This window comes from Drosophila pseudoobscura, chromosome 3 (assembly GCF_009870125.1).
Source record: "Drosophila pseudoobscura strain MV-25-SWS-2005 chromosome 3, UCI_Dpse_MV25, whole genome shotgun sequence".
Taxonomy (NCBI): domain Eukaryota; kingdom Metazoa; phylum Arthropoda; class Insecta; order Diptera; family Drosophilidae; genus Drosophila; species Drosophila pseudoobscura.
The window spans coordinates 10708437-10732117 of NC_046680.1; the positions used below are offsets into that span (position 1 = coordinate 10708437).

A 23681-nucleotide genomic window follows, 5' to 3' on the forward strand; every position below is an offset into this window, starting at 1 on the left:
TGACAAGCGAAAGAAACCGAAATTCTTATTCTTATTGCTCAATATTTGGTAATACACACACACACTCAGACAAAAGCAAACACACACACTCGCAGTCACACAGAGACGTGCAAAAGCCATTGAATGTAGCGGTATTTTGTCGAAATTTACAGTCTCAAGACGAGCACCGAGCCAGGCAAAGCTCATTGACCTCCACGGCGTAAGCGGCAGAGACTACCCTCCCCCTGCCCTTCCCCTTCCTCCTGTAACAAGTGTGTAATGAGATAGTGGAGTGGGAGGGTCGTGGCAGGAGGGGGAGGGGAGTGCTGAGCGAGAGCGGGAGCCAAGCTTCCAGGGAATCTTTAGGCGGTTTTCTGATTTGATATCTTCCTCCTCATGTTCCCCTTCCTCCCGTGCACTTTCTGGGAATGTTTGATGGTTTTTGTGGAGATGGGGAGCCCTTTTTAATCTCCCCAGATGTGGTATTTGCTCGTATTATTGGCCAGCACGAAGGCGGGCAGAGAACCTTCAAGCATCAACGGACACTGCCGCAAATTTAATTGGAAGGAAATGGGGATTGTGCCTGACAGCCTGTTGATCCTGTTTGTGTTTGTCCTTAGGCCCTGATACATGTGTATGTGTGAGTGTATGTGGGGGTGGACGCCCTCTTGCGATTGGTCAATGGCTTCTATCCCTACAAAGGACGCCTCCTGCCATTGGCTGATTTTCTTATTTGCTTATAAACTCCTTCTCTCGCTGACTGGCCTGCTCTTTGTCCCCACCATAAGCCTGTTGCTTTTGTGCATACTCTTCTCGGGAGAAAGGCTATCAAACACTATACATGAAAATGATTTAAACTAAGAAAATACCATCTTAAATATTATGGTACTTCTGTATAAAATGTAGAATATATATTTGAATGTTTGAGCCATAAGATATCGACAGATACCAAAGGGCATCCGAAGTTCCGCCTGGGCGACCACATTTGTTTCGTTCTGCTTAGTATTATTTTCAGTCATATTAGGAAAAGAACCATCCTGCTGTTTAATGACATTTTCATTGCGCACATCGTCCTTCGTAGTGACAGCAGCAGCGAAACTAATTCTCGGGTATAAATAGGTCCTTTGTGCAGGCAACTCCATTCAGTTTCACTCCGAGTGCGGCCCCATTCGAGTCCTCTGCAAGTCCAACTCTTTCCTGTGTGTGGGTGTGTGTCCAGAGTGCTCTATAAAAGTGAAACATATATTCCAAATAAATAAAACATATACTACTGCTTAACTATAACAATATATTCGGATTCTATAAAATATTCGATCACTGATAATTTCGTGGTTTTTATATTCTCTGTCGTCTAATTGGTTAAAAAATGGGTTTGATTTACCAAAGCAATTCGTAACTTTGAAATTCATTGGAAAACCGTAATGATTAGTTACTGTTTTTATACCCGATACTCAAAATGAGTATTGGGGTATATTAGATTTGTGGTGAAAGTGGATGTGTGTAACGTCCAGAAGGAATCGTTTCCGACCCCATAAAGTATATATATTCTTGATCAGCATCAATAACCGAGTCGATTGAGCCATGTCTGTCTGTCCGTCTGTCCGTCCGTCCGTCTGTCCGTCTGTCCGTCTGTCCGTCCCCTTCAGCGCCTAATGCTCAAAGACTATAAGAGCTAGAGCAACGATGTTTTGGATCCAGACTTCTGTGATATGTCACTGCTCCAAAAATATTTCAAAACTTTGCCCCGCCCACTTCCGCCCCCACAAAGGGCGAAAATCTGTGGCATCCACAATTTCAACGATACGAGAAAACTAAAAACGCAGAATCGTAGAAGATGCCTATATCTTCTAGAGTGCAAAATCTGAACCAGATCGTATAATTGTTACAGCCAGAATCACGAAAACAATTTCACTCTTTCTCGCTCTGTCTCACTCTAACACACAGGTTTCATGGTCGGTTTTGCCAATTGCAAAATATGAGTTCAAGGATCTCAGAACCTATAAAAGCCAGAGCAACCAAATTTGGTATCCACACTCCTGTGATATCGGACCTTGACCGTTTCCTGTCCAAATTTCGCCACACCCCCTTCCGCCCCCGCAAAGGACGAAAATCTGAGGCAACCACAAATCTCAGAGACTATTAAGGCTAGAGTAACCAAATTTGGTACACACACTCCTTTAAGATGTCACTATAAAACGTATATCTCAGAATTTTACCCCACCCCCTTCCGCCCCCACAAAGGACGAAAATCTGTTGCATCCACAATATTGCAGATTTGAGAAAACTAAAAACGCAGAATCATAGATAGCGACCATATCTATCAGATTGCTGAATCTGGATCAGATCAGATCATTTTTATAGCGAAAGGAAACAAATCAATTTGCAGTGGCTACGCAGCGCCCGACGTCACGCTCAGACTGATTTTCTGTCTCTCTCGCACGCACTCTTTGTCGTGTCGTTAAATATTAGCGGCGTCTGCCGGAGGAGAGCCATACTGACTTAGTATCGGGTATAACCGTAGAGTTGCGGTGTCCGCAGCAACTCACAACGTTCCACCTCGTTTTACTAGTATTTAATACCATAAATATATATCAAATAGCAAAAAAGAAACATTAAAAATAGTTGAAAACCGCCACTTCAGGCCAGGTCGAGATATTATATGATCACTAGCAAAAACCCTATTAAAGGTCATACGATACTTTAAAAAATCAATTGATTAAGATATTGGAAACGCAAATGCCGCGTGAAATTACGAAGTCAGTAAATCACGGGTTTCATTTTAAAAAAAGATGTTCGGGGTATATTTTAAAACGCAAGTTTGAGGATTTGATATACTCAGCCAGGCCTAAAACCTGAATGTTGTCTTATGTAATGTATGTACAAAATCACTGTCGCACAGTGCTTTTAGTAGAGTCCGAATGTGGGAAAGAAAGTTCTATAAATGTTGTATATAAATTAATGTGCCACAATCGGCATAACTATATTTATTTTAAGGTTCAAGATGAGATAGTTCTAGTGATGAATAATATCAGATTCGTCGCCATATTTATCTGCTAACTCCCCATTTATCTGACAGATACTTTGTTGCTGCTGCAGTCTGTGAAAAATTCAGAATTTCCAAACGCCGCATGAGCAGTTCTGATATCATGTTCTCTGCATTCTAAATGCATGACAAAATACAGTTGGGAAAATCAGACCAGCAGCCCCTCGATCCTCGATCCACGATCCACACCGATCCAGATACACTCAGAGTACATCCAGTGCACGAGTCCAGATCGAGCAGATATAATTAATTTGCGGTATTTAAAGTATAATCAAGCTATGCGAATTACCAAGCATAAACAATTAGAGAGCGCTTTCCAATTTAAACGGAATTTTGTTGGGAATCCGTTTCGAGCCCTGTCCGAATACTGAATACTGCCGTGTGGCCGTGTGGGCGTGTGGCGGGTGGCGTGTTGGGGCTGGTATCATCTCCGCAATTAGCGGGCTCCGTGTGCTGACAACTTGTCAACACACACACACACACTCCCCAATGTACCTGCGAACTGCATTATTTTGGAGCGAATCGCCTAATCGATTATTTTTGTGGTCGCCAAAAGGTCTATAAAAGAGGACACAATCCCAGCTGCCTAGCCAACGACACTCGCAGAACGGCTTATGCAGAGAACAAATATTTTCGCTGCCATAATTAAGTGGGTGAATTTTCTGGCCCTTCCAGCTCGAACCTCGTGTTTTCTCAGCTGGCAGCCTTTCCCAGAACCCAGAGCCCAGGCTTTTCCACCGCTTTTCATTTCCAATCAGCCAGAAGCCCCACAACATCGGAAGTGTCCAAAGTTCCCATTTCATTATACTCGTACTGTTCTCTTTCTTGTTTTTTGTGCTTTAGCAGCGGTCAGAGCGTTCCAATTTGGCATTTGAATCTGGCCCGAATCCCCAGAAAATGGAGCTTGCCTAGCCATTGCCCAGGGAGTGAGAAGCGTGAGAGAAAAGTCTAACAGGATTAGGCCAAACCCATAAGGACACAAGACAGATCCGACTCGGATACAGACCCAGATAGAGATACCAACGAACGGCATTTGCAGAATACGAGCAATTTACGTCAGCAAGGGTCAGACGAGACGAGCGATTGCACCATGGACTTTAAGGAATACCGTCAGCGGGGTAAGTTGAGAACTAAGTCCGGGCCATAAACTGCACAGCGGCAGCGGCGGATGTAAATCCGTTTCGGGGGCATATTTGATTTGTCCCAAGGGGATTTGTCCCAATCGTTTGTCTTCATTTAATGGCCCCTAACCGAAGCCCCCGCATTGCCCCACACACAGGCAAGGAGATGGTCGACTATATAGCGGACTATCTGGAGAACATACGAGAGCGTCGCGTCTTTCCTGACGTCAGTCCGGGCTACATGCGCCAGCTCCTGCCGGAGTCGGCCCCGATTGAGGGCGAGCCCTGGCCAAAGATATTCGACGACGTGGAGCGCATCGTCATGCCGGGCGTGACCCACTGGCAGTCGCCCCACATGCACGCCTACTTCCCGGCCCTCAACTCGATGCCCTCGCTGCTGGGCGATATGCTGGCGGACGCGATCAACTGTCTGGGCTTCACCTGGGCCAGCTCCCCGGCATGCACCGAGCTGGAGATCGTCGTGATGAATTGGCTGGGCAAGATGATCAACCTGCCGGACGAGTTCCTCCACCTGAGCAGCAGCGGCAGCAGCAAGGGCGGCGGTGTGCTCCAAACGACGGCCAGCGAGGCCACGCTGGTCTGCCTGCTGGCCGGACGCACTCGGGCTATCCAGCGCTTCCACGAGCGCCATCCCGGCTACCAGGATGCCGAGATAAATGCCCGTCTGGTGGCCTACTGCTCGGACCAGGCCCACTCCAGCGTGGAGAAGGCGGCGTTGATTGGTGCGTGGCTCTAAGCAGCTTAGGCTTACTTTAGTGTTCTTCCGCTTCCTCTCACTCCCACTCTCACTCTCGTTCTGCCTGTCCACCCACACAGGACTCGTCCGTATGCGGTACATCGAGGCGGACGAGGAGCTCGCGATGCGCGGCAAACTGTTGCGCGAGGCCATCGAGGATGACGTTAAGCAGGGCCTGGTCCCCTTCTGGGTAAGTTGAAGTCTGTCAAAACTAATTGGCCAAGAATGCGGCGGCAGCTGATTGCCCAACTCCCACTGGAGCCAATTAATACATGTCAGCAGTTAACTGTCCGCCTGCCGTGGTTCTATGCTTCTACTTTCAGGTCTGCGCCACCCTCGGCACCACCGGCAGCTGCAGCTTCGACAATCTGGAGGAGGTGGGTGCTCTCTCTGCGGACCACTAATCTGTTTCCACTGACAACATCCACTCCCACTCTTTAATTCCACCGCAGATCGGCCTGGTCTGTAGGGAGCACAACCTGTGGCTGCACGTCGACGCCGCCTACGCTGGGAGCGCGTTCATTTGCCCCGAGTTCCGCACCTGGCTGCGGGGCATCGAGCGGGCGGACTCGATTGCCTTCAACCCCTCCAAGTGGCTGATGGTGCACTTCGATGCCACCGCCCTGTGGGTGCGCGACAGCACGGCCTTGCATCGCACCTTCAACGTGGAACCGCTGTACCTGCAGCACGAGAACTCGGGCGTGGCCGTGGACTTCATGCACTGGCAGATACCCCTGAGCCGCCGCTTCCGCGCCCTGAAGGTGTGGTTCGTGCTGCGCTCGTACGGGATCAAGGGCCTGCAGCGCCACATCCGCGAGGGGGTACGCCTGGCGCAAAAGTTCGAGGCGCTCGTCCTGGCTGATCACCGCTTCGAGCTGCCAGCGAAGCGTCACCTCGGCCTGGTGGTGTTTCGCATTCGTGGCGACAACGAGCTCACAGAGAAGCTGCTGAAGCGACTGAACCATCGCGGGAAGCTGCACTGCATCCCCTCCTCGCTGAAGGGGCAGTATGTCATCCGATTCACCATCACCTCGACGCACACGACCCTCGACGACATCGTCAAGGACTGGATGGAGATCCGCCAGGTGGCCTCTATGGTGCTCGAGGAGATGAACATTACCATCTCGAATCGCGTCTATCTCAAGGGTAAACGCAAGTCCTTCCGCCTCTAGTGGAACCTAGTGGGGTTCAACCTCAGTTTCCCGAATCTATTCTGTTCTATTGCCTGCCTTTGTTCTTTTAGATTTTTTATGTTTTGAGTTCATGAGTTAATGCACTTCGATCCACCCAAAATCGATGATTTTCTTGAGAGATCTGGGACAATATAGGGGCACTGCTTGAGATTGTTCCTTGTAATGGGAATGATAATTCTAGTCTGTTTTATTCAACTGTGACCGGTATAGAATGATGGGTAGTCGTTGGGTAAATGGATGAATATGGTGGGAGAGGTATAGATACCAAAAAGGAGTATCTAGAAAAGCCTTAAACTAGTCTTTCGATCCTCTTAGTATCGTACTATTTTTCCACTGATATGCCATAGAACAGGCCTAGTCCAGTCCACTGCCCAGAGCTATCCCAATCATAGAAGCCAGTCCTACACGACATTCTTGACAGTACTCCGCCTTTTTCAATTGTGCTTCCGTAGACACCAAGGAGAAGAGCGAGGCCTTTGGCTCAAGCCTGCTGCTGTCGAACTCCCCAATGTCCCCCAAAGTGGTCAACGGTTCCTTCGCCGGCATATTCGACGCAGATGAGTTTCTGGCCAAGACCTATGCAGGCATTCGAATAGCGGTGAGTGGAGGCACAGGCCCACCAATGAAGATCCTTTAGTACAGATCTCATCCTCAACACAGCACCAGGAATCCCCATCGATGCGGCGACGCGTGCGTGGCATCCTCATGTCCGGCAAGCAGTTCTCGCTGGACTCCCACATGGATGTGGTGGTGCAGACCACCCTGGATGCCACCACCGGCGAGACCAACAGCACCACCAACTCGTATGGGAGGACCACGGTGCGCGAGAACTCGGCCCAGGCCGGGGGCCAGCAGGCGAGCATCCGTGAGGACAACGAGGAGTCGACGGAAGGTATGAAGCCCAGGTAGCGTAGTCGCCAGTTAGATCTATTGCCAGTGCTCGGTAGCCATTTAGCCTCCCACTGCAGGAGCTAATCTTGTCCCATGGCTAACACATTCCAATCTTCTCCATATCTGTGTAGACACTGAATTGCTGCAACTCTGCCGGACCAGCAGCGCCAACTCCCACTCCCTGTCCACCTGCCCAAGCTGCAGCACCCACTCGACACCAACGAACCAGTTTCGACCCATTTCCTTGTTCCCGGATCCCAAACCGTTGCCATCCCCTTCTTCTACTCCTTCCAGCATTGGCCACAATGTCACCGTCTCCGTGGACACTCTTTTCGCACCCCTGACCCACGGCGACATGTACCACGGCAAGCGGTTCCTGGAGCCCGTCAGCAGCCTCATGGACAACAGCTCCTCTTTCACCAGCAGCGTCTTCCAAGTGCCCACCCCCATTACCACGCCTACCGACCTGGAGGACTTCGACTGGCCGGCCAAGACCTTCAGCCAACTGCTGCTTGAGCGCTACTCGAACGCATCCCAATCGCCGGGCGACTCCTCGACGGACAGCAGCAGCATCAGCTACCCCAGTGCAGATGGTGGTCTGGCCACACCCACGCCCACGGGCACACCGAGGAGCAGCCTCAACGATCTGGCCTCGCCACTGCTCGGATCGTTTGCATCGCCCTCATCCCAGCTGATGCAATCGGCCCGAGGGGAATTGGAAGGAGATGGAGACGAAGGGGAAGGACCGGACTCCAGCGACTCGGATGCGACCATCTGCTCAGGGGCATCCTCGATGGAGTCGTTCTAGCTCTAGTTAGTAATAGTGTTAGTGTTTCTGTGTGTGTGTGTGTGTGAGCTTATGTGCGGGCATGTATTTGTAGGTGGGGGAGGGGGGACACCCATCGCTGCTGTGCAACCAATCAATAATGCAACCAATTGTAGTTCCAATCTTTATCAAAAACACGTAATATCCATATAATATCTATGCCTATGCTTATATCTATGTATATCTATTGTACTGTGTATGATGCCTGAAAGCCTGTGGAGCTGTTTCCGAATCCCAAGAACCGATTCCGCAGGGAGGCTATACATACGGATATGACACTTACTGTTCTAGTGTTTAAATCAATAAAATCTTCGCTCCATTCCGTCTTTTTTTCGCATTTATTTCACATAAGGCAAGGAGGGTATCTTCATCGCTGGACATAGCCATTGTGCATCGGTAGGAGCTGGCTGCAGACATTTTAATATCAGGACTACTTAAAATGGTCGAAATTGTGTTTGTTTCTACTTCAAAAGTGATCATGTTTAGTTTTAACACAAAGTCACTATCCTATTTAGTCGTAGTGGTGTTCCCAAAAGCAGCAGTGATGCCGTCATCATCGTCAATAAAGTCTTCTGAAACCGGGCCTATGATGGGCTCGAAGTAACTTACAACACGTTTGTCAATATTTTCCGTTGTGGTAGTCATGGGGCCCGCAACGAATTTTATAACGAGCTGCTGGAAGAACGTAAGCAGGAAGATGATGATGAAATCGTGGAAGAGGATGAGGGCGGCTAGTAGGTAGTCATTGAGACGCATCTCCGCATATCGGCCGCCATTGATTGTCTGAGCGTGGTACATCACGAACTGCGAGAAAAAGAGTGAGAGAAAATCTTCGAGTGATTTAGATATAGATTTAACCTACCAACAGCACAACGATTGTGATGAAGACCTGATAGACAATGAACGTGTTTGGCATCTTGACCAGAATGCTGATCATAGCGAAAAAGACGGTGATGATCAGGAAGATGAATGCCATTACAAACAATATCACGACATCTAGCGTCAGGTCGTGCTGCGGAAGAGAAGATGCCTTCAGAGGAGAGGGATTCCTCCGTATAAGGGTGTTTACCGGTATAATCGATCCGATTAGTATGAAAACGAACAGGAGGAACACGCAGAAAAAGAACCACACGACCATTTCCAGCCAATGGGTGAGTGCCGCCAGGGTGAAAATTCCGATAATCACGAACTCCACCTTTGAAGGGGACACACTAGTAAGCTGTTGATCGGCCGCAGGATCAGGATCAGATGTACTCACTATTAGCAGGCAGATTAGCCAGTTCAGGCAGATGACGGCGCGTAACTTTTCAAAGAATATGAAAGCGGTGACCAAGACCATGGCTACAGCAAAGAAAAGCAGGCTGATCCAGTAGAACTTGATGAAGACGGCATTTATATCCGCTCTAAAAGTGAAGCAGTAGATTCAGTGCCAATGCTAATGCCCCCTCCTCAGAAGCGCCACTCACATAATGGAGACAAGCGCCCATTGGATCAAGGCCACCAAAAGCCACATCAGCGTCAGCGTATAGGACACGCAGGCAAACTTCCTCCTTTCCCTTTGGTACTCCCGAAGTCTCGTTCTACGCCCTTCCATAATCCAACTGCGGTATGTGTCCTAGTGGTTGGAAATGAGTATAGTATGTGGTATTCTACGGACAGAATTACTGAGCACAATGCTGTCCAACATTAACGGAGAACTCAAGGCTGATTTGATTTATAGAAAAACCAAGGAGAAGGGAAACTGGGAGTAGCTAGGAAGTAGTCTGTCCCGCGACAAATGACCGAGGTTGTTATCGGCTAAAAAATAAAAGGGCATACACTACCGTAGACAGCACTCCGACCACCAGTCTACTCAAGGGGATGAGATCGGTGCGGCCCGGCATATCATACTCTACGTTGCTCAGTTGGCTTACCGTTTTCTGCGATTGGTTTTTATTATTTTGTACTTAAATTTTTATGTAAAGCGAATCCAGCAACACCAGACCGTCTCCAGCTATGGAGCAGACCGGAGATGCCGACGAACGGACAAAGAAAATACTGTGCCAGACATACAAGGTGACCATCATTATGCTGATCATTGGACAGATACAGGTTTCGATTTTCATGGAAATGTGAGTGGAGTTAGGGATTCGGGGGTCGGGATCAGTGCTTCGTCTTATTCCGATCTTCCACCCCGCAGAAAGGCCGTGAAGAGATTCCTCGAAGAGCACTATTATTTCAGCCTGCTGCAGTTCTTCGTCAGCTTCATATCCATACAATTGTACGTGTTCTTTTACCACATGATCGTGCAAAAGTCCTCCTGGAAGCGCATACTGGCCGGCGTCTGGACGGTGAGTCATCTGATCGGTGCGCGGCGATCCATCTTTTTGGCCAGGAACCCAACTAACAGTCCCCGTATCACTACAGTTCGAGGTAAATACCATATCCATCATGAAACCCGCAAAGACGGCGCCATATATTAGCTTAATCATCTCCGTTGCGCTCACCTTCATCGTCATGGCCATCAGTCTGTGCTACGGAAACTTGGCGGTGCGCCATAGGCGTGGTCTCTTCGTAAGTGCTCCCAGGGAGCCACGACTCGTACTGATCCCTCCTGACCTCATGCTAGGTATCACGTCACAATGTGATCCGGTGGAGCGAACGTCTATTTGTCCTCACCAGCTTTGGCATCATCGTGTGCGCCGAAATGAAGCGAATTACCATCGAGTTCGTGACCCTTCTCGTCTACACCACTCTGTCGAACATTGTAAGATCTACTACTCCTCCTGGCCGCTGTAGCTCGTTACCTCTATCTGCCTTAATCATCTGCAGTTTGTGGTGATATTTGCCGCCTCAATAAGGAAACCGAACTTCTATCACTACGAGCCCAAGGGAGACCACATACTCATCGGCCAGCTGTATTACCTGAACTTCTATGCCCTTTACATGGGCTATGTGTGGACGACAGCCTCCTGGTTCGAGATAATGGATTGGAATGTCAAGCTCACAGATTTATTTAAATAAGTCACAGTGTCACAGTCACACCGGTCACGTGGCTCTCATCACCAGAAAATGTTCTGAATCGATGTACGCCAATCCGGAGCATGCGCCGACTATCGGAACAGCTGGGCCAGCGGATTGTCGTAGTGTTTACATCGTCCTGCCCTGTCGCATCGCATCGTGCACAGTTTCTATGTATATTGCACTTGGCCCGGTTGCAATCAGCACGGCTCGGAACATAACAGAACGGTTCGGTTGTTTGAGTGGTTCGTGTGCATGTGCGCGTCCGTCGCCATAAAATCAATACATATTTTCTAACCAATGCGCGATTTACATTAAAAAGTAAATAAATGGCTTTCAACGTGAGAGTTTTCTTCGAATCTTCGGGGTGCTTGAGATTTTGTAAAGTGTATGTGGCATAGTGTATTTCAAATTATACGATATACAAATACATATACAGAGCACACATATTACATACACCCTACACACAGGCCTCAGGTCTGGGTTACAATACGTGAAAAATGTTTGTTTAACATTAGGTTTTAATAATTACATCCTGGTTAAATATATGTATGTTTAGATAGTGTTCCTTTTGATTTTCCTCTCTTCATTTCTAATTGAATAAACTTTTGTTTGCGCGATTTGGCCAAAGCGAAGGCCACACTGTCCATGTCCATGCCCCTGATGTGTTGGTCCATTTTGGTTTCCTGTGTTCCATATCTGTGCTTTCTGGTTAGTGAATGGAGCGCGACCTTAGTGAGGGGGTGTTTCCGTAACGGTCTTGGGTTCGGTAATGGACTTGGCTCCTCCACCGCTGCTGCCACTGCTTTCTGGCCAGACCGAGACTGAAAGGGAGGGCACAATTAGTCAACAGAACTGGCATTCCGAGCATCAGAAAATTCAACAAGTTATCTAATCCTGAATTGGGTCATCCTGCACAAAGTAAAAAAATACCCTATATACTAGAACTAGAAAGGTATCATCGGATGGACGTATACGTTAACACTTAGGCAAAAAAATTGCTCCTATTGGCACTATTCTCTATATATGTTCTATATTCTTCTACAACAATGTGATCTGATCCGATAATAGCCATTGCACGCTATAAATATACGAGTTTACCTTAGAAATATTGCATTGCATTAGAACGAAGTATATGTGTGTATGTATCTATAGTTGATGGGGTCAAATGTTCTTCGTTCCGTACGATGTAAACCATCGTACGAGTAACAGTGTGAAAACACTTTTCTGCCACCCTTCGCCCTTCTAACATTATTACTGTTATTACCAAAGTGGTGTGATGACTTCTCAAAAGAACACATCCCTGCCGTGAACTGAAAATCGTACATATATGGTTTCCACACATAGACATGAGCTAATCTACACATTACAAACTAAACAAATATGATAATTAACACTTGAGGGACGAGGCGCAATTTACCTTTAGTTTTTTGGAGTTGCTTAGCTTAATATAATATACAATATACATGCATACATCTACACTGTACACGTGCGTGTGTGTGTATATAATGACATAAATGAACCTTAGCTTTGTTGTACATATAGAAAACGGAATTTGATAATTTTTGTGTATGTTTTGATCAATTGAAAAGCGACACTGCAAGTAGAAACAGAAAGGGACAACGATTCGTCATCAGTTAGGGCTCGGCATATCTATCATACATATCAATCATCGAGTTAGTTAGCATTGAAAGATCCATTGAAACTTGGGTTATGTGCAGAACTGCAACCACAGATTGGAAAATAGACAGACGCGTTGCAGGGCGTTGGCAATACAAAGCTTAAAGCTAGCATCAGTAACATAAGCTAGATAGTTCTTAGGCCTAAGCAAAAAACCACAACCGTTGCCCGAAGCCAAAAGCCCAAAAGCATAAGCAGATCAGTCCTGAACTTACCTAGGACGATTATGAGCAGTACCACTGCGATCACTCCGAGAATGATCATCATCTTCATGTTGGCCCACCATTGCTTGCGCTTCAGCTTGCCCGCCTGCTGCTCGAACTGAGAGGCACCCTGCTCCAGTTGGTCGGCGCGCTCGCCCAGCTCCGAGAGTTTCTGGTCCCGCTCCAGCACTTTCTCCACGTTGACGCGCATTATGCCCACCACCTCGTCCACTTTGGCCTGTGTCTGCTGCAGGCGCTTCTGGGCGGCGGCATTGTTGTTGCTATTGTTCGTATCGGCGAAGTTGTTGTTGTAGGCGTTTGGCGGCGGCGGAAGTATAGGAAAACTGTACAATATTATGCGTGTGGTGGGGGAGATGCTTACGTATACACGGAAAATCATCCAGCCGGCATCGTACAAATGCAAGTCTGTCGCTGAGGGCCGTTCTGAATACCACTTCCCGCATACGGGTAGCCAGCTCCCTTACATATCAATTAATCAGTGACCAGTGACGTCACATCAATGGCTTCCCTTCCCGCAATCCGCCTTGCATTTGTACGACGATTCAGGTAGCTTCCGTGGATATTTCAATTTGAGGGCCCACTTACTCGTTTGCGTTGGAGCCGGATGGTGAGGGGGCTTCGTTGTTCTCCATTGTGGAAATTCTGTTCAAAAAGTAGCAAGGAAATATGAGTTAATAGATGTCTTATTGCTTATTTTAGCCACAATGCAATTTCCAACACATTCACACAAACACGCACAAAGACTGCGATTAAATTTGCCCAACCAAAAAACAAATCCAGAGCACTGACACACACCTTATCTACCGAATGAATAGCCGCTGCTTGTTGGCCTATGAATCATTCCAGTTCCACGGCCGCAGCTAGCGAAAAAAAATGCCATCACCCCGCACCAGCCAAAGAAAGAACTTGTTGCATGCCCTACGCACACATTGTTTCCCTCTGAGCAATCCATGCCGCCACCCATGCACTTACCTGACAATGTTACTGAAGAAATACTGCTTTTAATGCACAGAAAAACCTCTCTCTTGCTATTTATTTAGCAAAATTTCAGATTTTGAGTTAAAAAATTAAAAAATTTCAAGCTTGTGATGATTAGAGCCAGTGTGACCGCGGATATACCAGAATATACCGTCTCACTGTCAAAATATACCGTAAATATACTGACGAATTCAAGTTCTTTTTACATATTCCTCGATTTTGATATTCCGTCGAATATTACTATATATATAGCGCATTTAGCATTGCCTACATAATTTTAGCCCATTGATGAATCAATTTTCTACTTAACTGGCTTATTTTTATTACTTGCTTTTATTGTATTTTGACTAAAACAAGGTTTAAACAAAATAGTTCAACAAGAAAAACAGTCGCAATGTTGCTGGTATTTAAAGACATGATGCGTGTATAGGTCCTTGTACACCCTATTTCGCTAATTTTATATGAAGATGAAATGTGATTTATTAAGAAATTTTCTCAAATTGATATTCTTTAGACATATTCGAGTACATTATAAGTATCTTGTGTATATTTATCTCGATCCTGATACCTACTGAGCCTTGGAAGACAAACGTATTCACAATTCTATATCATCCATTTCCCCCAGGGTATGTGTGCATGGAATTAGCAACATTTGTGCATGGAGTTAGCAACATTTGTGTATGGAATGGGACTCATTGTTGCAATAGCGAAACTGCGGCGAATCGGGTATTGCCTATGTTTCAAGCTATATAGATTTGCCCACTTGGCTTTATCCCATAGATAAATGTATTTTCTACAAGATTGCTTCTTTTAATTACCTTTATGTATTTTATTTTGACCAAAAAACGGTTTTTAAGTAAATGTTGCCGCAACTTTTGTGTATGGAATGCGCAACATTTGTGTATGGAATGAGACTCATTGTTGCCAAAGCGAATTGGGGTGAAATGCGGCGAACTGCGGCGAACTCAAAATTTCGCATATTCTTTGTTCCGTTGAATAATACTATTTATATAGAAAATTTAGCCATGCCCACTCAATTTTATACGATTGATGAATCAATTCTATACTTGATTGGCCTATTCAAAAAACTTGCATTTATTGGGTTTTTATATAAAATTGAAAATGAAATTAATAGATGACAAAAATACCATTTAGCACTAAAAAACACCTCATGGGAGCGCGGCGAAAACCAGTTTCTACAGTATATACGGTCTCACTTGAAAAATATACCGAGTGGTGCGCGCCAAATCGAACTTTTTTGAATGTGAGCGACAATTACTTAAATGTTGTCAACCGGGCCTTTATCTATGCCCACATAATTTTATACGATTAATGAATCAATTTTCTACACAATTGGTTAGTTTTTAGTCCTTGCTTTTATTGTATTTTGACTAAAACACGGTTTTCAAGTAAATGTTGCCGCAACATTGTGGATGGAATGGGACTCATTGTTGCTAAATCGAACTGCGGCGAATTCAAATTCCTCATATTCTTTGTTCCGTTGAATAATACTATTTATATAGAAAATTTAGCCATGCCCACTCAATTTTATACGATTGATGAATCAATTCTATACTTGATTGGCCTATTCGAAATACTTGCATTTATTGGATTTTTATATAAAATTGAAAATTAAATTAATAGAAGGCAAAAATACCATTTAGCACTAAAAAACACCACATGGGAGCGCGGCGAAAACCAGTTTCTACAGGAAATACAAAATATACCGAGTGGTGCGCGCCAAATCGAACTTTTTTGAATGTGAGCGACAAGGATTTAAATGTTGTCAACCGGGCCTTTATCTATGCCCATATAATTTTATCCGATTAGTGAATCTATTTTCTAATTGCCTGATTTATTTTAAACACTTGCTTTTATTGCATTTTGCGTAAAAAAAGGTTTTAGCGAAAATGGTCAAACAAAAGAAAATGAAACAGAACAGTCGTTCATATTGCTCAATTTAGAGATTCCGTTGAATAATTCTGTCTAAGTAAAACCCTTACTTTTGGTCGCAATGTTGCTGGTTGCTGGTACACCCTAATTCGAAAATTTTATATGAAGATAAAACGTAATTTATAAAGACCTTTTCTCAAATCGATATTCTTTAGACATATTCATGTACATATATTATTAGTATTTTGTATACATTTATCTCGATCCTGATGCCTACGGAGCCTGGGATGACAAACATTTTCTCAATTCTATAATGCCATTTTCCCTAGGGTATGACAATTTATGTTGCCGGTAATCATTGTTGTCAACCGGTTATTCACCAATAAATACTCGTTTATTATCTTCCGTCGAATATTCCCAGCTATATAGATCTCTCAGTTTTGCATTAATTTTCCATTAATTTCCATTTCCAAGCTGCGTTCAAACCTTCGCAATCAGATTGTTCAGACTGAAAATTATTCAATTCGAAATTTGCGCCGAAACGTATTTATCGAAACGTAGATCGAAGCTTTAGTGAAATTATGCAGCACTGCTTTGGCATCAGTGTGTACACACTGCAATTCATTTTCATTATTTTCATTAACGGATTTTTAAATTTTCTTGCAGTCGAAATAACTGAAGGGGAACGGAACTATGGAAAATGCATAGCTCGCTCGCCTCCCGGTTGGTAGTGCGTCTCCTGCTGCTGTTCGTCCTGGTCAGTGCCGTGTCGATTGTAATACTGACCAAATGCGGCATAGACGAGCTCACGGCTCAGGAAGCGCTGCACCATCATCCCAGCGAAACCAGTGGCCCCAGTTATGTGCTGGGCGGCGACCGTGAGGCGGAGATTGAGCGCCTGAAGCATGAGGTGCTCACCCTGCGTGCCCAAATCGTCATCCTTCAGAACAATCGGAGTGGCCACAATGGAGCGGCCGCCAATGGCAGCCACCATCTCCCAGAAACCACTGTGGGGCCGCCCTTGCCACCACTGACGCACCACAGCTACGACTGCAGCAGCTACATCCGGAAGCAGGTGGGTGCCGCTGAGATCCTGCACGGCTTGCCCCTGAACAACGAGTACGAGCTGATTCCCTTCAACCACTTCACCTTCACTCGCGTATTCCCCATCGATCTGGGCCTGGGCAAGCGAGTGGTGGAGAAGCCCATTGGCTATCGCCGCCGTGACCTCATTGGGGCGGTCAACAAGGCGCTGGAAAGCCTCAACCGCAACCATTCAGCACGGGTGCGTGCCAAGGCAGCTGGAGTGGGAGCTGCATTGGACGTGATCAAGTACACGCTGGACGACTTCATTGAGGGCATCTACCGCACCGAGCCCACGACGGGCACCCAGTACGAGCTCTACTTCCAGAGCGTAAAGCACCACACGAGTCCCGTGCGCCGGGCCCTGGTTATGCGCCCGTTCGCCCCCCTCCAGACGGTGCAGTTGTCGGAGATTCCGGCCAGCCGCAGCCCCAGCTCCAGTCCGGCCGTAATCCATGTTATAGTGCCGCTGGCCGGTCGGCTGCACAGCTTCCGTAGTTTTTTGCAAATGTTCGCCAGTCTAGGGGATCGGCATCTCGAGCTGATCGTCGTTTACTTTGGCGACAGTGGGCTAGCGCAGGCCAGGCAGATGGCCGAGTTGTCGGAGAGAACACAGTTCCTCGCCCTGAACGAGACCTTCAGCAGAGGTAAGTAATGCGATTCCCCCAGCCATTCGGCCACTCATTCAGTTTGTCCCATCTATCAGCAAAGGCCTTGAGGCTGGGGGCAGAGCACATTGTATCCCCATCGCCAGCGGAGGATGTGCTGCTCTTCATGTGCGACGTGGACATCATGTTCACGGCCAGGTTCCTGGAGCGCTGTCGCTGGAATGCCGCGCCCGGCAAGAAGGTAGGTGTCGTGGTCCACAATGGAGCTCCAAGCAGATCTGTAATGATCTCCCTGCCCTCTCAGGTGTACTATCCGGTGGTTTTCAGTCTGTATAACCCGCACGTGGTGTACACGCTCCAGGGCAAGCCGCTGCCCAGCGAGGAGGAGCAGCTGGTCATCTCTAAGGACACTGGGTTCTGGAGGGACTTTGGCTACGGCATGACCTGCCAGTACCGCTCAAACTTCCTTCAGATACGCGGCTTCGACGAGGAGGAGATCGTCGGCTGGGGCGGCGAGGACGTGATGCTCTACCGCAAGTACATTCGATCGAAGATTAAGATCATCAGGGCCACCGATCCGGGTATCTTTCATCGCTGGCACACCAAGGTAAACTTTCGCCATCCCTCATCTCTATCGATATTCTAAGCTGCTTTCTAACTTTGCATTCCCGACAGGTCTGTGCCAGCTCGCTGACTGCCGACCAGTACCGCGCCTGCATCCGATCGCGGGCTTTGAACGAGGCCTCCCATGCCCAACTCGGCTTCCTGGCCTTCCGGGATGACATAGCCGCCGCCAATGCGGCCAAGCTGCAGTCGTGATACATTTACATTTCCCAAGCGATTTCCCTTGTCCTGGGGCTGCTACTTAATCAACCTAAGGCATACACTCTGTAAAAAAGGCCAGTGTGGAAAATCCCATACTTATGGAACCTTTAAGTCCGCAAAGTGTTTTCCTAAGTAGCCCAGTTATGATCGTATTTGGATCATATAAATCCAAATGAATACTTATAGGATCGGGAATGCATCCTTCTCCGCGTATCCCCTAAATATTGTATTGTGCTTCATTTTTCTGAGTGTACACGCACACATGAATACAAATATGTAAAACTGGAGACAATAACTCGTATTTAGCGAAATCGTTGACTTAGCTTAATTGTTGATCTTGTTGTTGCGCCCTCGAGAGTGCCACACACCCACACACACACAAACACACACACACATCACAAATTGTTCTTCCATGAAGCAAACTAGATGCAATCTCCAAAGCCCCAAGATATTTACCATATCGAATCCGTATCTCATGTACTTTGTAACTTAAACTGAGCCTAAACAAATCTGCCAGAGTGCTGCGCGCTTTGTAAAAACTAAATTAAATCGTTTAATTAAACTTGTCGCCTGGTTGTTGGCTGGTTTTTGTTTTTTCGGCTGGTCGTTCGCTCCATTCCATGGCTGGGGGATGTCGAAGCCAACGACCTCCACATGGGGTTCAGTGAGCACGCATATGAAGAAGGTGATCTAGTACCTGCCCTCTCCTCCTCCTCACTCTGGCTGCGACTAGGAGCTGGGGATCTTTCTGGCACTCTAGCGGAAAGTAAATTTGTTATACTTTGATAGAATGGCGACATCAGCCGGAAACATGCCAGCCGTACAACTTTTTACATTTCCACTAGTACTGGTATTTCTTACATCTTCCAAATTGTCCTTTCAAACACATTAACAAACGAGTGTGGAGTGCTACTTGTGCACAATCTGAGAATTAAAGGAATACATGATTTATCTACATACGATAGGGAACATTTTAGTTGAATCATAGATCAATAAAATGAGTTTAGTTTTAAACATTTTGATATGTTAGAAATATCACTATGATTGTCTTAAAAGGTATTTAAATCCACAATGGATTGGATTGAGAATATGTAGTTGAATATCCAGTCTGAAGGGGGACTCACTTCATATTTCCGACCGCAGAAGTGATAAACTCGAATAAAACTATGTATTTCAGAAACAAGTTTTTTTTGTGTCAAATATGAGTCTCAGGGTATTCACCGTTCGGTCATAATTTCTTGCATCAAATTCCTCTACTCTGGATTGGATGTCTTCACCTGGAAAGCCTTTTCACGGTCACGGTCGTAGGTTATGTAAGCGCCGAGGAGTGTTTTGTTTTGTTCAACTTGTTCGGAATTCGAAATGCTAATCTCGCAGCTGGAAGTCTGACTCAACGACTTAGAAGCCGTGATATGATCGAAATAATCTGCGATAATTTCACAGGAGTGTTCTCTGGCGGCTATTACGCAATAGCAGACTCATAATTAGCCAGGGATTTCGACAAATAATTAAGGCGTTTTTTCGGCACATCCTCCCTGTCATTCTGCGAAAGACAAACTGACCATGACATGACCAAAGAATGCCAGATGAGACTGGACCTGAGCTCAGCCAGCACACACCCCAAGGTGTTGGGCAGGTGAAGTGACAAATCGACGCCCGCCCCAGCCGAGATTCCAAGTGCCAACACCTTTGCCGCGAATGCCAGCGAACCAGAGCCATCAGCAGCCCGTCGCCTCGCCTCGCGGTTCAGTGCTCTCGACTGGGCAGAGGCAGAACCCATCTCGGGCTCGGGCCGGAGTTCAGATAAATACGATGGCGACTGCTCTAGCCAGATCATTCGCGGTCCGACGCCAGATCGAGAAACTCTGACTCGTTTCGAAAAGTGAACAAGTGTCGAAAGGATATACATATTCGGATTCCCATTTCCGTGCCCCATCAAACCGCAGAGGCACAACACGTGCCTGGTGCAACATTTGTGATTAAGTCGTTGGAACAAAGTGAAGTGCGGACACCATGCGTGCTTTTGGATTGGTGAGTGCGAATGCCAGGGGATTCATTTAGGGGATGACAGGTCCACATTGAGGACTGCAAATTCGCAATCTCAGAGCTTAAGATTGACACCTGCTAAGTCTTTTCAACTGTCATTTTACTAATCAATATTTCTGACGATTTATCGTGAATTTGTAATCCATTTCTGTGGATTTCAAAACTTCAAATTCTGTAAAGTCTAACTAGGGGAATTTATAGGAAATGGAGACCAGAGGGCGAAATTATTTGATAGTTAAGTAAATTAAAGGCACTTGTATATAATCTTCTACAATTCGAGTGCAAATGAGCATGTTGAGGATTTCCCATTCAAATACATTTTATCAGATACCAAATAATGTGGGCCTAAACAAATTATAGAAAGTACTTTTCATATTCTTAGCCAGAAACCATAGATCCCTTGCAGGAATAATCCAATGTTATGTTTATTATTGGAGAAGGGACATTACACGACACCCATCATGACAATTCTTTCTGAAAATTCACTGTTTTGTTTTATGACAAACCATTCTCTCACATTGTATCTAATCCGAAGGCCTCCAAAAATTGGTTATGCAATGTTCTATACAATATACATTATGCAATCCACAAACATAACGATTTTCATAACGAAGCCATCATATCTCCGAAAAGACTCTCCATTTTGGAAAGGCAACGACCCTTGGTCGCTGTAACAATTTGCCATATTCATATACACTTTGGCTCCCAATTCTAAATATAATTATTCTAATGAAGTTGGCCAGAGTCAGTGACAAGTCAGATTGTCCGCTGTGGACAGAGTCAAAAACCAAAAGCCAAAAGCAGCGCCAGCCACCGGAAGTTGTTCCTGATGCTTGGCTAACAAAGCGTGGCGGCGGGGACGGGCCAACAAAACACTGTTCATGATTACCTCTCTTGGTTGGCCAGTTGGCAGTTGGGCTTTCCATTACCATTACCAGTTGGGTTTTCGGCCATTTGAGCGTTATGATTCCGAATTCGAATCTGTATCTGTATCTGTGTCCAGGCCAGAATCTGATTCATGCAGCCATGAGTGGCTCTAAGAAATGATGTCAATGCTATTTGGGCGATCATACATACCAACGCGAATCACTTTGCGCGGTATTCGGCAGAATTCCGTTGCATAATCGAGGGGTGCTGATCATATTTCACGCCGACTGCCCCCCAGTGTTGTCGTCCATTTTTAATGGCGGAGAGGCTGGGGCTGGGGCTGGTGTTGGGGCTGGGCCGCAGGCCTTTGTACTCTCGCCTATTATGATCGGAGGCTGCCGGGGAGCTCCGCATTGGCCCAGTTATCTGCTGAACCGCGAAATATGTATTGGCTGGTTGCCTCCGACTCCGGAGGCCCATTGCGATAGGGGCAATTAAAACCAATCAACTAATGATCTCGACCACGGTGTATTTCAGATGCTCTGCCTGGCCCTGCTCGTCTGCGCCCGTGCCCGTGCAGCTGTGACAGGACCCGAGGCCCGATCAGGTGTCAGCCCCGGCCAGAATCTCAACGGCCCAAACCAGCAGGTGGCCACGGCTGGCGTGGGGGTACTGGACTCGGTGCTGCGGGGCAAGAGCCGCCAGTCGCGCTGCGTGCGCTGCTACGAGGATCGGGATAGGGATCGCTACTACGGCGGATACTCCAGTCGAATGGGCGACGATCAGCGCACCAGCGCCTGGTACTACTCGGGCTACGATGACCGCAGCACCACCAGAGATCGGGACTATGACAGAACCTACGATCGCAGTCGCTACTACGACGATCGCTACACGCCGCGCACCTACGATCGCTACGAGGGCCGGGGCGGCTACGAGGGCCGGGGGGGCTACGACGACTACAGACGAGGCGGCAGCTCTGGCTACGGATCAAGCTCTGGCTACGGCTCAAGCTCTGGCTCCTATCCGGATCGGGAGCGCGGCTATGGCTACGGCTACGACAATCGGGAACGCTACTATCCAGACCGCTACAGCGATAGCTCCTCCAGAGGTTACTTTTGATCAGCCCATGATATCTCTTTGCAATTATTCTTAATCCTTTCTTCATGCCACAGATCGCTACTACGATCGATCGCGTTCTAGCTACGATCGTTACGACCCGTATGACCGCTACTACTCCAGGTATGATTTTCGCAACTATCGCCCTTGGGATGAGACCTACAGGTATCGCTAAACAGTTCCTGTCTTTGTATATATGTATACCTATCGCTATGTGCATTCCACTTCCCCTCTCGCACTCTCTCTGCTATGTGTGTGCGTGTTGTCAAAGATGTTTACATTTCTACTCTCTAATTTCATACAAAAAAACGTACAACTACAACAACAACACCATTACAACATGAACACCAACAACAACAACATGAACATCGACATCTACAACAACCAAAACACAACACCAACAAAAACAACAACAACAACACTGTGGAAACTCCTGGATGCTCCTGCACCCCAACTGCACCCAATCCACCTTTCCGCCTAACCTGCACCCTCGCCTCCAACCCGACTCGAAACCCGATCACGCCCACGCCAACGCCAACGCCAACACCCATCCCACCTGACCGCCCGATCAGGGGTCAGTCGGGCTTCGACAATTCGGGACGTGGCTATTACTTTGCCACCGACGAGGATGATGGAGACATGCGCACCCGCGGCAATGGCAATGGCAACGGCTACGCCTATAGCCGGCCCCCTCAATCGCCCTCCTCGCCCTGCGGCCGCTTGGCCGGAAATTGTCCCTATGGCGGAGGCTCCAAGGTCTCCTCCTCGGCGATAGGCAGCGACAGCTCCCGCGGCGGAGGACATACCAGTGTCCTGGGATCAGATGCTGGCATCAAGCCCAATGGCCAGGGCAGCTGGACCTATCTGGGGGACCAGGACAAATCCGAGGGCAGCGGCAGCAGCAGCGGAGGGGGCAATGGAGGAGGGAATGGCTCATCGGGTAGCGCTAGCATGAGCAGCGGCAGCAGTCGGGATCGAGAAAGGGAACGGGATCGGGACCGCGATGCACAGAGGTAAGTTGCAGTGGGTGCTGCCCCTCGCCGGCTCCTGCAACTCCTGTCCACAGCTCCAGCCCCCAGCACTCGTCGCAGCCAGGAATCGGTCAAAGCATTAAGATAGGCTTGCTCTCTTGTCGCCCCTTGTAGCTCTTCCTATGGTGGCCGACCGCGTCCTCTAGGCGTCAGCTATCTGCTCGAACGCGACTCGGGCAATGCCGCAGACGCCTCCTCGGATGGCCCAAGCGACCCGGCGAGTCCTGCCGGTGGTGGTGGTGGAATTAATGGTGAGGGAATGCCCCTTCCCGCGGCCCAGACGGCCTCCGAGGGCAATCCCGGCAAGACGGTGGACAATGCAAGGCAATAGCTCCGTTAGCGGAACCGAAACCAGATCCTGCCCCGATGCGAGCGGCCTGGTGGCTCCTGCTGGGAATGGCAGCGCAAAGTGTAACCTACCTTCCGTATTTATGTGTACTTCGTAAGTCTCCAAAGAAACTATTTATGTGTGTGCGTGCACGCTTTGCTCAAATAAACAATCTCCAAAGATCCTCAAGGA

The 23681-nt window shown here is 47.4% G+C and overlaps 6 protein-coding genes across 18 annotated transcripts; 4 read left to right on the forward strand and 2 right to left on the reverse strand.

Moving 5' to 3' along the window:
* The first annotated feature begins 3804 nt into the window (after positions 1-3804).
* Hdc (histidine decarboxylase) lies at positions 3805-8136 on the forward strand. Of its 2 annotated transcripts, none has more exons than XM_001360764.3 (8): positions 3805-4140; positions 4302-4886; positions 4981-5090; positions 5224-5277; positions 5353-6046; positions 6546-6691; positions 6754-6985; positions 7116-8136. In XM_001360764.3, the coding sequence occupies exons 1-8, from the start codon at positions 4113-4115 to the stop codon at positions 7790-7792; spliced, it is 2526 nt and encodes an 841-aa protein (XP_001360801.2). In that variant the 5' UTR covers positions 3805-4112; the 3' UTR covers positions 7793-8136. The 2 variants fall into 2 exon arrangements, with proteins under 2 accessions (XP_001360801.2, XP_015039697.1); XM_015184211.2 differs by having other exon boundaries at positions 6754-6998; positions 7116-7171.
* Positions 8137-8244: 108 nt separating this feature from the next.
* On the reverse strand, positions 8245-9512 carry LOC6898409 (uncharacterized). Its single transcript, XM_002138419.3, has 5 exons — positions 9277-9512; positions 9069-9213; positions 8880-9005; positions 8673-8822; positions 8245-8614 (listed from the first exon to the last, which is right to left on the reverse strand). The coding sequence occupies exons 1-5, from the start codon at positions 9402-9404 to the stop codon at positions 8318-8320; spliced, it is 846 nt and encodes a 281-aa protein (XP_002138455.2). The 5' UTR covers positions 9405-9512; the 3' UTR covers positions 8245-8317.
* A 133-nt stretch (positions 9513-9645) lies between these two features.
* LOC4804205 (uncharacterized) lies at positions 9646-11155 on the forward strand. Of its 2 annotated transcripts, XM_001360765.4 has the most exons (5): positions 9646-9921; positions 9990-10140; positions 10217-10363; positions 10419-10556; positions 10622-11155. In XM_001360765.4, exons 1-5 carry the CDS (start codon positions 9806-9808, stop codon positions 10811-10813), a joined length of 744 nt encoding a protein of 247 aa, XP_001360802.3. In that variant the 5' UTR covers positions 9646-9805; the 3' UTR covers positions 10814-11155. The 2 variants fall into 2 exon arrangements, with proteins under 2 accessions (XP_001360802.3, XP_015039698.2); XM_015184212.2 differs by lacking the exon at positions 9646-9921 and having other exon boundaries at positions 10024-10156.
* On the forward strand, positions 11060-18676 carry Csgalnact (Chondroitin sulfate N-acetylgalactosaminyltransferase). The gene is made up of 5 exons (XM_001360767.4): positions 11060-11198; positions 16252-17315; positions 17375-17517; positions 17581-17883; positions 17952-18676. Exons 2-5 carry the CDS (start codon positions 16286-16288, stop codon positions 18093-18095), a joined length of 1620 nt encoding a protein of 539 aa, XP_001360804.3. The 5' UTR covers positions 11060-11198; positions 16252-16285; the 3' UTR covers positions 18096-18676.
* Positions 11182-13839, reverse strand: Syb (Vesicle-associated membrane protein synaptobrevin). Of its 6 annotated transcripts, none has more exons than XR_001452166.2 (5): positions 13687-13839; positions 13300-13356; positions 12706-12974; positions 12231-12407; positions 11182-11634 (listed from the first exon to the last, which is right to left on the reverse strand). XR_001452166.2 is itself a non-coding variant. In XM_033377840.1 (4 exons), exons 2-4 carry the CDS (start codon positions 13344-13346, stop codon positions 11543-11545), a joined length of 471 nt encoding a protein of 156 aa, XP_033233731.1. In that variant the 5' UTR covers positions 13347-13356; positions 13687-13838; the 3' UTR covers positions 11193-11542. The 6 variants fall into 6 exon arrangements, 4 of the variants coding, with proteins under 4 accessions (XP_033233731.1, XP_015039700.1, XP_033233732.1 ...); XR_001452167.2 differs by having other exon boundaries at positions 11193-11634; positions 12706-13037; XM_033377840.1 differs by lacking the exon at positions 12231-12407 and having other exon boundaries at positions 11193-11634; positions 12706-13037; positions 13687-13838.
* Positions 18677-19906: 1230 nt separating the features above from the next.
* Positions 19907-23678, forward strand: LOC4804208 (keratin, type I cytoskeletal 9). 6 transcript variants are annotated; one of them, XM_033378576.1, is made up of 5 exons: positions 19907-20132; positions 21552-22122; positions 22187-22295; positions 22703-23143; positions 23276-23678. In XM_033378576.1, the coding sequence occupies exons 1-5, from the start codon at positions 20115-20117 to the stop codon at positions 23490-23492; spliced, it is 1356 nt and encodes a 451-aa protein (XP_033234467.1). In that variant the 5' UTR covers positions 19907-20114; the 3' UTR covers positions 23493-23678. The 6 variants fall into 6 exon arrangements, with proteins under 6 accessions (XP_033234467.1, XP_033234468.1, XP_001360805.4 ...); XM_033378577.1 differs by having other exon boundaries at positions 22187-22253; XM_001360768.4 differs by having other exon boundaries at positions 23250-23398.
* The last annotated feature ends 3 nt before the right edge of the window (positions 23679-23681 follow it).